This window comes from Vanellus vanellus (assembly GCF_965231255.1).
Source record: "Vanellus vanellus genome assembly, chromosome: 9".
In the NCBI taxonomy this organism is placed as follows: Eukaryota; Metazoa; Chordata; class Aves; order Charadriiformes; family Charadriidae; genus Vanellus; species Vanellus vanellus.
The window spans coordinates 21,417,512-21,431,782 of NC_138914.1; the positions used below are offsets into that span (position 1 = coordinate 21,417,512).

A 14,271-nucleotide genomic window follows, 5' to 3' on the forward strand; every position below is an offset into this window, starting at 1 on the left:
AAAGATCTGAATTGTTAAATGGTGGTGGTAACAGTTAACTATTGACAGTGCTTAAGAAATTACCTCTTACCATTTCTTACTAGCTCCTTATTAAAAGCACTTGCTTCACAGTAGCTTCTTCCTTGTGAAATGGGAACTGTCTTCATATCACCTGCCCTGCAGGCATCAGTACTACTTAGTAGCGTCATAGTTATAACGTGGATTAGTTCTTTAACAATTGTCCTTGTACAGTGTGGTCCACTGACCAACCCATTGGAAGGAAAAAAGAAAGGTTTTAAGTGACGAGCAAGTTCATTCCAGTCAGAGACACAGTCCTGGTCATCTTTACAGCCATAAATTAGTTCCCCGTTCTGCAAATGAGGAAAAAAAAAGATTTGGGCACTTCACGAAATCCAGTTATTCCTACTTACTTAGTCAAAGCATCAGGTTTAAAGACACATAGCACAGAAGAGTGTATTAGTATAACAGTGTCCATACAAATACACACATTCCCAATCTCTTACAAATTTTCCCTGAAGTTTAATCAGATACTACAGGTGACAACCTGAGGGGGGACCAAAAAGCCCATTTAAGTCAAGTGCTTCTTTCCCGACTTAATCAACTGTAAGTAATCAGAATAACAGAAGTGAAGTGATATTTTCCTATCGCTTCTTTCTGATTAATGTCCGTAGGGAAAAAGCACCATGTGAAACAACCTTCTTTTAAAAGCCAAATTGGAAAACAGAAGACTATAAAAAGGGACAGAAAAGGTCTGATAGTTACCTGTACTAATAGAAAAAAAAACACAGAGGACAGTTCATGCTAGTTTAAGTAATTCAAATAGTTCCCTTAATACTAGAAGTAAGCTGTAAAGAATCTTACTACTTAGAATTACTCTGAAAATCTGCATAAGCCATCAGTTACTGCTTTATATTTTTCCTACATTACTTCCATAGAAAAGGTAACTTTTTACTTCCTCGGTGAGGCATGCTGTGTGTTTGGCTTGCATGAATGCTCCAACAGGAATTTCTAAAAATATTTAAAGCAACATGCAAAGTTCTCTATCTTCTTACTCCTGAAGAAGCACATAAAGTTTTAAAATTTTAGTCATCTTTAAAAGGCCTTTGCTATTAGTTGTTTTTGGCAATTCTTTCTGCCTGCGTAGGTGTGGGAAACTATGACTTACCTGTCCTAACCTGAAATCTAACTAAGAATTTTCCCATTTTCTTCTTTTGGTGGGGTCCAATAGTGATGGTGCTGATTAAGTAGGTTTGAAGTAGGGTCTTGACTGTTCAGATGCTGAAGTCAAATTGTTTAAAAGCCAAGGCAAAAAAAGCAAGCAGAGAGATTTGATTGCTTACCTTAAATATTTTCAAGTTGTTCTGTGCCTCCTGTAATAAGCTCTTCAAAGCAAAGTGCATTCTCTGTTTATTTCTAGTGAAAAAAAAAAGTCCAAGAATGTTTTATCACAGCCTTAAGATGTTTACAGACATGCCTGGAGAGTTCTACGGAATCAGAATTGGGCACCTGAAGTGAACACACCTGTTAAAAGCACAGTACTCATGCTGAAGTCACTGCAAAGATAAAGTGACTATTTGCAATTAGAACTTCAAATCTGAGTAAACTAAGCAGCTCTTAAGGTTTAATGTTACGTAGCAAAAGACACTGGTACATTATTAAGCAACTCTGATTCCTGAAATAGTTGTAAAGAGGTATACAGCACCAAAAACATTCCCTGTAAAACGTCAGACAAGCAGGCATTGATTAGCCTTAATACTACAGTGAAAGTCAAAGAAATCTGAGAAAGAAATCTGTAATGCAGATTTGGGGGGGGGGGACGGGACACGGACACAGAATCAAGTCACATACTTCCTTACCCTGAGAAGAGATCCAATGGGCAATATTTACTTGGTCGCTTCCATTTTCCGTTCGCTACCTGTTGAAAACCCAACACCACTGCCGTTAATCACTTTCTGGAATAACTACTCTCAGTTATTTTAACAGTCTGGTGTGTGGCACTGACAGCCTGTTTTAAATGTTATGGGACTTCTGAAGACCCTTTGAACGTACAATTCATGACTACTAGGGTCTTCCTCCTCGTGTTTAGCTCAAGTCACTCAAATTGCACTCACAAATGGAAAGCATCAAGAAAGGTAACATTAAATTACAGTAAGGCAAGTTGATATGATTTCAGACACATAACAGACATTAGTCAAATGAATTCCGTGCATGTTACGTGCTGTTATAGGTTACAGAATGCCACTGTGCATTTGGTGAGCTGTACGTGAAAGGAAACCTGATGCTGGAATTTACCCAGTCATCAGTGTTAATCGTCCTGAGACTAATCTTGTATTTCTTTGCTTCCAGCTTCCCACAGAGCTTGTTCCATCTCTCACTAAACAGATCCACACCCAGCAACTCAGATGTGTATCCCCCTACTATCTTTAGTCTTATCAGAGATTTAAGCAACAATATGCGAGTTTCAATGGGAAAGCAAGACCGGAATAGCAAATAAAGCCCAGTGCAGTCAAAGGAAAGCAGGATGACTACTAAAAAAAAAAAAAAATAAAATTACCTTTAGATGCTGATGCATACAGTAACGACACACCTTGTGCTTTATCTCCTGTGAAACATGGCTGGAAAAAGGAATGAAGCCACACTTCGGCTAAAACAAACAAACAAAAGACTATAAATGTATTTCTTTATAGAAACATAAGAGCACACAACATGCAAATCTTTCCAGATAAAGGAAAATAAAAAATAAATTTAAATAAAAGTCAACATCCAACACTTAAGCTTAATATGTGTCACTATATATTATTCCCAATTATTTTAGAGTCCTCACTTAAGAAATAAGGACACACAAAACTGCTGTAGCCTACAAAAGGCCTAGTAATACCTGGGAATTTCCCAAGTTTCGAAAGATCAGGAATTGGAAGAGGGAGGGGGCTATTTCATCCTACGGGTTACAGTGAAAGCAGTGAGCTCTGCCTTATCCCACTGCTGCACTCCCTTGAAACTGTTCTGGTCAGTATGTGCTTAAAAAATGCAAACAAAACCCCCAAGCAGGACCTCCTCCTATTCGATACCTTAATCTCTATGCAGAGGATTGGCCGGTGTTCCACAAAACGATAGGTCTGCAGCCTGGTAAGATTAGGAAGGCACATTGCGTAACCACTCAGAGTGTCCATATCTTTATCACAGCGAGACTCTGGGGGGGAAAAGAAAAAAAAAAAAAAAAAAACGAACACACAAACAAGAAAGTTAGGTGTGGGGGTGTTTACTCTGTAGTTACCTTGTTCACCAGGTGGGGGAGCGGGAACAGACTTGGACAGGACGCAGATTAGAAGGCTTTAGCCAATTATGCACCTGCATAAATTTGCCTGCCCCCCCCTCCCCATCAACGCCTATTTTCAGTTTCCTCAAAACTGTCATAGGCACATAGAGTGCTTTAAGAGCTGCTTTAACGGCTGCTTTCCAGCTCATCCCAAGAAAGATGTCAGTGAGAGGCCTAAAACAGCAAAGGGGTGCGTTCAATTGGCTGACAACAGGTAAGAGACTACTGTATTCAAAGAGGTGATCTCACGCTCACATTTACTTACTAAAACTGCATGAACTGCCATCCCTCAGTCTAGTCACAAGGAATCTGTGAAAACTGGCAGGAATATAATGAACTGCTCAGAAAAAAGTATAAATCTAAACAGAACCTGCAAGTGGCTTTGATGAACTCCTTATCTGTACGTAGTGCTTTTTCAAGGTTTAAATCATTTGCCCAAGATTTGCAATCAAGATGCTCGGTATTAAAAAACAAGACAGGTCAGAAGCAATCAGCTGAAGAACCACTTCTCAATGAGAACTAGTCTCTTCCCAGCCATTCCAGTGTTTACATCAAAATAATAAATAGGTGAAAAGGAACACTGAAGGAACAAAAGTTAGCTTCCCCCTCCTCACAAGGTCGCAACTTAGAACAAGAATCTTCTCTGCTTTGACCACCCTTTTAAAAAGGGCATATTTTAATATAGTCCAGATAAACAGTCCTGAGCAGAAACAAAGTAGCAAAATGGTCTCAGACTAAGATTAAGAGGCATTACATAGATAAATGCCTTTAAATAACCTCCCACCCACACGCATCCTTTGGGGAAAGGTAACAGGACAGAGAACGGTCTGCAAGATTTTAATTTAATAAAAACATACACTCCTGGATTTTCAGGTATCTGTGTTACTAAAGAGACATACAGAATACGTGTGTGCAGTTACAGCTTCCACTGCTAAGAAAAATGTCCATTCTGAAAAATATATTGCAATAGGAAAACAAAAATCATCTCAGCAACAGAGGCCTTATTAGGCATCAGCCTACAATTACAGGCTGTACTTCACTAGGATGAGCAAGTAGAAACCTTCTTTCTCCAACAAAATTCTGGGGTGTGTTTTCTTTTTCTAAACTTAAGCAAAAGAACATCCATGCTCAGCTGAAAGCCACACCCAGAAACCTGAAGTATTAGAGAAGCTGCATCTTAATGTAGACAGGCTTATTGTGAAAGGCAGTATTAAAGAAAATTCTTTCCTCTAGGTTTAAAAAAAATCCTGTTAAAAATGAGCAATGAGATTTGCTGTTGTAAAGCAAGACAACCGCATTTCTTCTTTAAAGAAATCCCCACGAGCAGCAGACATACAAAATTTAACTTTAAGAAATACAATTCAATTCTATCATTCACTTCTACCAGAGTATCATTGACGTTGTGGCTTTTATTAGACACTATTTACTTTCCTTGCTAGTTCCAAAGCGCTAGAAGCCGTTTCTCAAAAAGGTGAGGACAAGTCAGCAATAGCAAGTGTCCTGTGCTCACTATACTTAAATTAATTTATTTTTTTCCTGGATCAAAGGCATCAAAGTACTGGCTACAGTTACCAAATAATCTAATACGACGTTTTTCTTCAAGGAATTCTGCTAAAGCAGGAGTTTCTGGCCACTCTCAAGAACATTTGAGAACATAAGATGAACACACCATGAGGGACATCTCTTTATCCATTTTAGAGCTGGCACCTTACTGTACTCTTCAGCCATACAGGAAGAACAATGCATCCAAGTGTTGCTGACAAAGAATGATGACACCAAATTCTGTAGCACTTCACACTGAATGCATCAGAGATTGCCAAACTTTGAGTCTTGCAGCATGCTCCTGAAGGTTTCACAAGGTCAGCGCCCTTATCACGCACACTTGTCCCCTCTGCTCCCCCCTGTCCAGGGGGCTAGAAAAGTGTACTTGCACTTCCCCGCCGGATAGGGACCCCAGAGCACCACGGCAGAGTCGGGAGGAACCACGCACAGCCCCACATCCCAGAGATGCTCACTGAACTCTAAAGGCAGCACAGCCTGTGGCACTTGCCATGAGACACGCCAGCTATCAGGAAGAGAGACTGGAACGTGAAGTTGCACACAGCTTGAGTGCGATGACTCAGAGGCCGCGAGATACTTAGCCCAAGTGAAATACTAACACAGGAAACAAGACAGTTTAGTGGGGAGTTACTGAAACTATCTCCCTTCCAATGCTCTGCTGCATAGTCCTGGAGAAGAAACTTGATGGAATCAAAAGAATTCTTTCAGGACGCATCTTCCACCTCCCTCCCTGACTGTTGTAAAGGTCTTCACAGCAAGGTAAAAGCTCGCTCAAGAACTAAGACGGGCTTTCCCCAGTTTGATCAAACTAGTATCAGATGCAACTTTTAATTCTAGAACACACCCATTTTTTCACAACGAATTTTCAACTTGTCATTGTCTAAATAGCGAAAAAAAGTCTCCTCATGTTCTGAGGTATGATGTTTTTTGACTTTATAATAAAGCAAAATGCTTTACAGCTTCAGGAAGACCCCCTTTTTAATGCTATCCCTAGCACTTACCTGGCCTTTCTGGCTGAATTTTTAAACAGAGCTGTCTTACGAAGTCCAAAGGCAGTTGAATAATTTCCTATTAAAAAAAAATAAATATTTCAACACAAAAATTAATATCCAGTTTGGGAGTCTTAAAATGGAATACCAACGTTCAGTGGATGTTAACAGCAGTATACTAAACGATACAGTCAACAGCTTCTCCCTCTGATTAACCATCTATATGGAGACCTGTACCTGCAATCACATGCAACACTTGCTCCACTATGAAAACCAAAAACTAATGTAAATAAATGCATGAGAACGAGCATTTTCAGTGAAAGATTGATGTGCACGAAGAAACCTGCATCATTCTGTCTTTTTCACAAATTAAAAAGTCCCATTTCATCCCACCCCACATCTCACATCCCACCCTTCCAAGGCAGAATTGCATAACTCAAGTTCCAGGAGAAGGTGTGACTTTTCCGCTCAGGTATCTGATGTTCCATTAACTGGATCCGGCCACCTTGAAGAACAGAGTGGCAAGAAAAAATGTTGCCTCTGACTGCACAGAAACCAAGACAATTCACATGAACCAGATTTCTCCCCTTGTTTTGCAGGTAGTCTAAAAATCTCTCTCACACACCCCTTGCCTTATGCAGGGCAAAGAAATCTCATGAGTAGCTTGAAATAGCTCAAACCGCAGAGTACAATCCAATCACCTCATCAGCACAGAGCAGGATCTTTCTTCTGATCCAAATGCTTCTTGTGTGTGTATCTTGCTCGAGAATATCTGCAAACCCTATTAATTCCTTTTACTGGCATTCAGTGCTCCCCAAAAGACTTCAGTGTTTACAGTGCATAAGCCATTTATTTTAAGAATAAAACATTTACCCCATGGTGAACATAGTTCTCTCCAAAGAACTGCTTCATGACATGTTTTCCAAAGTCTACGATGTTTTGCAGATGGTGTAGTATTTCCTCTGAAGTCTGGAAGACAGAAACACCGTAATTTAACTAGGAAATAATGATAAACAACACTCAAGAGTACATACACATACTAGTCAATAACTTAGCAAAGTAGCTTAATTGCTCTACTGAGTTTGGTAGGTCAGTGCCCATTGAAATTAAACAGACATACAAAACTTGTGCTATATTTGTTTCCCTAATGCTGTCCAAGGGGCTGGGATAACCAGGAAAACAGTCAGAAGAGATGATTCTTCTTAAGTTTCAGGGGAAAAACGACAGAGAAAATGAAAAAGGTGGAAGAGGGGGAGACTACTCAAGATCTACTCTGTCCTTGGCCATTATTCTTAAAACAGCTCAAAGAACTGTAATAGCCAAAAGAAATGCACAGCATGCCTCCTTACCAACAGGTGAAGCGCAGGAGAGGCTTTCAGTGCTGTAAAATACTTCACCTGGAGATACGGAAGGGAATGGCCGCAAAGACTGAGCCACATGACAAATCTCTGCATGAACAGGTACAGAATTTACTTGTTCCTGCCCCAGAAAATGAGAAATCTGACTACGATGTCATTTTCCATTAATTTTACGTGATGCCTCTATAAAGAAACACGAAAGTTCTTCTACAAGACAAAAGTGCCAAGCTAGATAGAAGCCAAGTTGAACAAGTACTGGAAGCAGGACAGCAACATTAGCACAGCCTGACTTTGACAGACTTCTGCTCATTAAAGAGGTAGCAGAGCAGCTTGACAACATCATCATCCAGTTCCCACTCCAGCACACTCTGGTTCTCTGCATGGTATTGTATAATTACACTAGACAATCTCCAAAGTCCTGTGTCCTTTTGCAACACAACGCTTTTCTGGAAAAACACTACTTTGCCTACCACTGTACACTATAAAGCACTGAACCATACAGATTTATTCTTGGGACTGAGTAACAGTGGAGGAAGAGAAAGTGCAACACTCATGTCCAAGCTAGAAAATCAGAGCGGGGAAAAAAAATAAACAAACAGAGTAGAGCAAGAGAAAATAACATGCTAGGAGGACCCCACTCACACACTGGAAAAGTGTAGAGAAAAAAGGAAAGACCACACCCAACACAAATTGAAAATGTTTATAGGTAAAAACAGATTGTCACCAACCAAGCAATCTTACTAACTTTGTTTTAGAATAGCTACATAGTAGGTAATTTTTTTTCCCCCACCAGAAGGGTTTGTTACCTAACAAACTTATACAAGTTGTGTCGGACTAAGAAAGATCAGTTTATTACTGTAACGCAGGTCTGCTAAGAGTACATACCAAGTCTAATATTCTTCCTCTAGCAGGATTCATTTTCCAGACTGAAGTGGCAATACACAATACTGCAATATTCAATAATGCTTTACAGAAAGAAAAGTTACTACAGTGAACATACATTACTACACACTTATTTCAGTAACATATAGTACGACATACTGTTACTTCAGTATGCAAAGCTCTAACCAAAAAACCCAATCCTTTGGAGCAAGTAGGAGAAGTACAGTTTTTCTGAAGCACTTACACAGCATTTCCACCACTCTATAAAGGCCAGGACAGCACTTATTCTTTAAAATGCTTGGCATATTGTATGGAGTTGTTCCTCTGTATCCTTTCAAGAGAGCCAAAATAAGCTTGGAGTCTCTTCACAACAGGCAATCTTCCACTGCTTGAGTCTTAGAACAAAACAAACACTATGATGCCTGAATAACTTTCTCAATTGCAGTCATTTGGTCTAAACAAGTGTATTTAAGAAAAAATAATTAATAGGCAACAAGATGTGCGAGCAGGCCATCCGCATGGGTATGCAAAAGGATACTTTGCAGCTGCGTTGCTCAGTCTCTGCTTCCAAGGAAGGCCGGTGCCCCCATCACCAGTGCTGAACACACCAAGGTCCCTGGAAGAGCACTGCTGGCAGCCTGGGCTCCTTCACCCCATGAGCAGAGGGCAGGGGAGAGCACCGCTGGGGAAACCCTCGCGCCCCCCTTACTCTCACCCTGAGCAGACTGCAAACACACTGACTCCATCCTCCCTTACGTTTCGTTTGTTCCCGGCTGGCGAAGAAGTTTCTTTGCAGAGGGGAAATCCCCACAGCAATTTAAAACAGTTATAGTATCTTCGTCACCTGAAGTGGGCAACAGCAATTCTGAGCACATACTATAGCAAAACCTTCAATTTATATACAGATTTCTGTCCTTTTAATGACAACATAACCTTTACTTTAACCTACACAAATTCTGAATGGTGAGAACAACTGTTGAATCATCTCATACGGTAACAGAAATCTCAACTAATTCCCACTTATAGTTTATTCTGTCCAGATTTGCTGATGTACAGAGTACTTGAGCTACTACAAGGAAAGACTCACTAGTGAAAGAGATCAATACTTTAAAATTACAAATCAAGCTTATGACGTACTCACCTCCTTTTAAGAGCAAGAATATTTGATATATACTCCAAACAGAAACAAAAAGCAACTAACAGGGTACTAGAGCATCACTTTTCAACACTAAAAACCACTAAGATGAAAAGCTTTTGAAGGACCCATCATAACTGGCAGCTCATTTAGCGAAACACTAACACTCATCAAATCAGTTCAATACAATAAAAAGGCAAAAATTTCATTCACGCAGAAGACTCACATACTAAAATCAGCAATATGCAATTAAAGTCATTCCACGAGTCCTGACACTTGACTTACTACTCAAGAAATGCAAGCCCCAGAATTACGCTATTGATAGTGACTATTCTTCATTAAAACCCTTAATTGTAATGATAACATGACAATTTGCAATAACACCACCTTGTTTAACTACTAGATTATCTAGTCCCAAATTCATAACCACACACTATAAATAGAAAGCAGCGCTCGGACTTCTTTGCCTTTTCCAAATAAGTTAAGCAGAAGAGACAAAGACACACTTGTCCACATCTGAATTACTGTATGCATCTTACTAGAAAATATTTTGCTTCAACTGCTTCTTTCTGAGTTGTTTACATTGGATGAACTACACTGTCATGCACAGACATATAACACTTTATATCCTAACTCGTCTTGCACTAGTCAGAACTACAGATTACACCTAATAAACATTTTCTCCTCTGCAGCTGTCATGTTGCTACATCCAAGCTTGTCCCAACACTCTGATTCTGCAGGAGTTATTTACAGATCTGAAGATAAAATATTTAGTCTTCCATTGTGCTCTAAGAAAAACCTCATCCTTTAAAAAAAATAATAAAATCAATCACCAGAATAATTAAATATATTCAAATTACATAATCTTCTATTTAGAGAGCAACACCAAAAGGAATTGTATATCACAAAGTCCACACAATCACAATACAAGGCAAACGCATAATGTTACAGGTGACCACAAGCCAGCTCTCCTCAAAACTTCTACACTTAACAGGGGAGTTTGCTCTCATAGTGTGCATTTATCAATCCAGAGTGTGAACTTAGAGAGACTGCGTTTAAAACGCTTTCAGAGGTACGCTGCACCACCACGTGCATCCACAAATAGCTTTTTTGCTGTTACAACATTAAAAAGAGAAGCGTGTCTGTCTGGGTCAACTCCAAATGGAAGTTTTGCTAACAGTTTCTGAAAAGCAAACTCTTGGGTGCTTGATCAGCTACAGCCCACGGGAATACCTACTGCGATCTAGCACTATGCTCGGTAAGATTCTCAGCAATTTTACTAATCTGATTACACAGGGGAAAAAAACATCGAAGAACCCAACCAGCGTTCAAATAGTAACAGAACAACATGCCCAGGAGATTTTTTTTCTTGTGTTTCACTATCCTAATCTAAAAAACTATATGCATGCCAAAGCAGTCCAGAGAGGTATTATCAGCTTCAATGCTGTGGTGGGTAACTATGAAAAGTCACTTCCTGACTTCCTTTGCGACTTTGTCATACTTTGCCAAATTTTTAAAAACAATTACTGTGCAAGAATCTTTTTGGACTTTAAAGAAAAAAAAGAAAGCTGGTATTCAGTGTTTTGTTTTCTTAAATGAATGGCAATAGACTGCCTTTTTACTTAAACTTGTGGTCTAATTCTCCCCTGCTATATTAAAAATGGAGATAGGCACTGTTTTCCCTTCTTCCAATCCACTGGGTTCTTCCCTCTTCTCATAAGAACTCTAAACATCATTATCTTGGACTACTACAGAAGCACAGGATACATTTTTGAAATTCTGCCACTGTAAGCAGATCAAAAACTTACTTTAATCACACTTTAGTTTTACCAGACTTTTTTTTTTTTTTAAAGTAAAATAGTAGCTGAAAGGCCATCCAATGACTCGTATGCACACTGTGTTCATGGGTTTTACCTTCCTCTGCTTTCCTCTGATCTACTTGAGATATTTCTCTTTTATCCCTTGTAAACTGGATGCTTTTCGCATTCATCTTCCCAGTTTAAAGCAGAATGCCCTTCCTATACACTTACTTTACATTCATCCTTGTTTCTTTTTTCCTAAAATTAAGCACTTGCCCCCAGTTCTCAGTATAGCCGTAATGCTTTTTATATTTCTTTTTCATCAGAACAGTCTGCCACTGAACCATACAAACCCGTGGCTCAGAAGCTGCCATAACTCAGCCATCCCCTCTCTCAGATAACACACCCTAAAGACTACTCACGAGGGTGAGGAAACGGCAGGATTTGAACCTGCTGCCTCTTGTGCTCTTCCCCCCCCCCCCCTTGGAGCACTGTGTTGACACTCTACTTTTACCCTTCCACCTTTGATTCTTCATCATTTTTTATCCATGTCAAAACAAATCTAAGGTAACTCGCTTCAGTTCCTTCTCGAACAGAAAAACCTTCCGACATAGAGTCCAAGAAACTGGTAGACTGTATCCCACTGTGTTCTTTTGGCAACAGACAGGACACTAAAATCACTCACTGCCAAAGACTATTCTGTGAATATTTCATATCTGTCCAAATTCCATGGCTTTTTAGCTGCTGAATGGGTAGTCAACAGCAGACCTTTATCATGACGCCAGTGCTGTGCTGTTTCTCTTCTGTCCCACCTAGCAACAGTCAGTAAAACTGTCATTTCTTCCTCAGCATCACCTCACTCTCCTACTTTGATATGCGACATTAATGCTTTCTCCGTTGCTGCAGCTATCCTTACACAAAGCCGAACCTTCTACACACTGCAGCCTTACAATCTGTCCCACACAAAGGCCTTGATATCAGCAGCCACATAATCTTACGTTACGTAAGAAGACCTCGAATTTCCTCCTGTTGCCAAAACTCACGAAATAAAGGCACATTTCAAAGAAACCCCTTATTCTTACTCCTATCAGTCACAGCTCTTTCACAGGTTTCCTGTTTCTCCTCAGACTGTTTTTTATTAGCTTACCTGGGGGCTTTTATCAACAGTACACGTTGAATCTTACCTTATTCTGGTTTGGGGGGGACTTCAAGAACCGCAGCACCACGCAGCGCTGAAGAAAGATAGGAAAGAATATGGTTTCATTAGCATTTAAGTATACCATCATTTCTGAACAGCACAATTGTCTGATCCCCGATCTACCTCATCTGAGAAATAAGGGGGGGGGGGGGGGGGGAGGGGGAATAGCCATTTTAGATGGTTATTTCACTCAACTGAAGTCAAATACATCAGTGTCGGTTCCCAGATTTGCCCTCACTTTAACAAGGCAGCTGCTCTGTGCTTCCAGTCCCCAAGCATAACAGGAAATACTCCCTTAGCTTATAGTACTGCTCTGAAACTCTGGTAAAACACAGTACCAAACAGAAAAACACCCTATCATTTTTGCGCCAAAGATCTTTGGGGGGGGGGGGGGGGGGGGGAGCAAGACCCACTTAGATATCATCTGCTTACAATATCAGCACAGCATTACAAAGTATTAAGGAGACACTTACCAGTTACCAGCAGTAGCTACACAGCTCTACTTATAAACACTAAAACCTGCTACTTCTAAACTTCCAAACAGTAAACATATAACTCAGGGACAATGCAGCAGGTCTCCAAATATTTCACCTTAAAACGACCAAACAACAACAAAAAAATCACTAGTTTTTGTCATTTTTACAATTTCCATCAAATTTTGTATAATTCAAAAACCTTCATATTTTCAAATTACACAAACTCTGCAAACATCCTCAGCCTTTATTTTTAAGAGTTCAGATAAAAATATTTTGTAGATGTCCTAAGTAAATTAGGCCTTTCTCCTTAAGCCTATTAAGAGTGTCTTCCATCACAGAAGTCACCTGAAGTATCTTTCTCTCAATAAATTCTTGCTGAAATTAACCATTACACTTGGTAAACAGACTTTGACATAATATTAAAGAACCTGCAGCCTCACTAGGCGAGGCAGCACATAGCCCTGCCTCAGATTAGTCAGACTAAATATCCTCAAGATATTTACTCCCACTGATGTACTTCATCCTGTCCAGGTAAGACGTGGATAAAAACAATTGGGCACCACAGTAGGTAAAGGCAAACAGCTGTTTTCTGGAGTTACCGCCTAGTCACTCAGCATGTCCATTTGGACCTTTCCTAGACACACCAAAAAGGACTGCTTTCTGTTTAAAGCACCACCAAAAAAAGGATTAACACCCCCTGACAAAGATGGTGCAGACAAAATGTCACAGTTACACTTCAGGTTTACACAATCAAAGCTTTTTCCCTACCAAATGACTTGTCATTAAAAAACCTCCCATAGCATGACAGCACCAGATATATTCCATATTTCAGGGCTGAAAGCTATCTCTGGACAGTGCTGAGTGGGAGAGAGCTGCAGTTATCTTTAATTACTAACATGTAGAGAAAGAGCAGGAGGAGAAAAGCAAAACAGATGACAATGTGTAATCCAAAATACTAACAAAACAAGATCCAGATTCAGACGTTGCTAGTGAAACCCAGAAACTTCAGTATCTGAAAAGTCTCAAGCCAGCATAAATCTCATAGTTCACCTACATCTGGAAAACTCTCTTGGGGAAAAGGGTAGTTTGCTGAATTTTGATTCAACTCATCCTGCAAGATCTAAACAGCACAAGTGTTACAACAACAACAAACTAGATAAATTGAACACCAATTATAATCCCCTGGATTTGATAAAATTGCTGCTTGACTCCCAGTATCGCCTAACAGAGCTCAGGTCTGATGAGCCTCTACACTCTGTGTATTCAGTACGTTATTTTTACAGGGTTTCAACTGTTTGGATCCCTCGCTTTAAATATTAATAAATAAGTGGATCAGCGATTAAGTGGTCTGATCATCACTTCTCATCAATTCAGTAACTTGATTCTGTATTATTTCACTGGTGTTGTAGATGTTTATCTGCTAATCAGTTCCCAGTCAACAAACTTACAACCACCACTCTGGAAAATCCAATTGCTCTCACAGGACTCACTACACTATTTGTTCATTACCAAATCATTTCTGAAGAGGCATGCCAGGATAAAATGACCAAAACTATAT

At 39.8% G+C, this 14,271-nt stretch overlaps 1 protein-coding gene across 1 annotated transcript in view; it reads right to left on the reverse strand.

Moving 5' to 3' along the window:
• The window catches only part of IPPK (inositol-pentakisphosphate 2-kinase), a 31,002-nt gene that overhangs the window by 4,258 nt on the left and 12,473 nt on the right, over positions 1–14,271 (reverse strand). Inside the window, exons 2-9 of the mRNA XM_082487984.1 lie at positions 12,224–12,271; positions 6,739–6,834; positions 5,878–5,944; positions 3,069–3,190; positions 2,555–2,644; positions 1,857–1,915; positions 1,341–1,413; positions 71–350 (exon numbers count right to left, since the gene is read on the reverse strand). Of these exons, the coding sequence (XP_082344110.1) occupies positions 71–350; positions 1,341–1,413; positions 1,857–1,915; positions 2,555–2,644; positions 3,069–3,190; positions 5,878–5,944; positions 6,739–6,834; positions 12,224–12,271 (835 nt within the window). The remainder of the gene's footprint in view (positions 1–70; positions 351–1,340; positions 1,414–1,856; positions 1,916–2,554; positions 2,645–3,068; positions 3,191–5,877; positions 5,945–6,738; positions 6,835–12,223; positions 12,272–14,271) is intronic.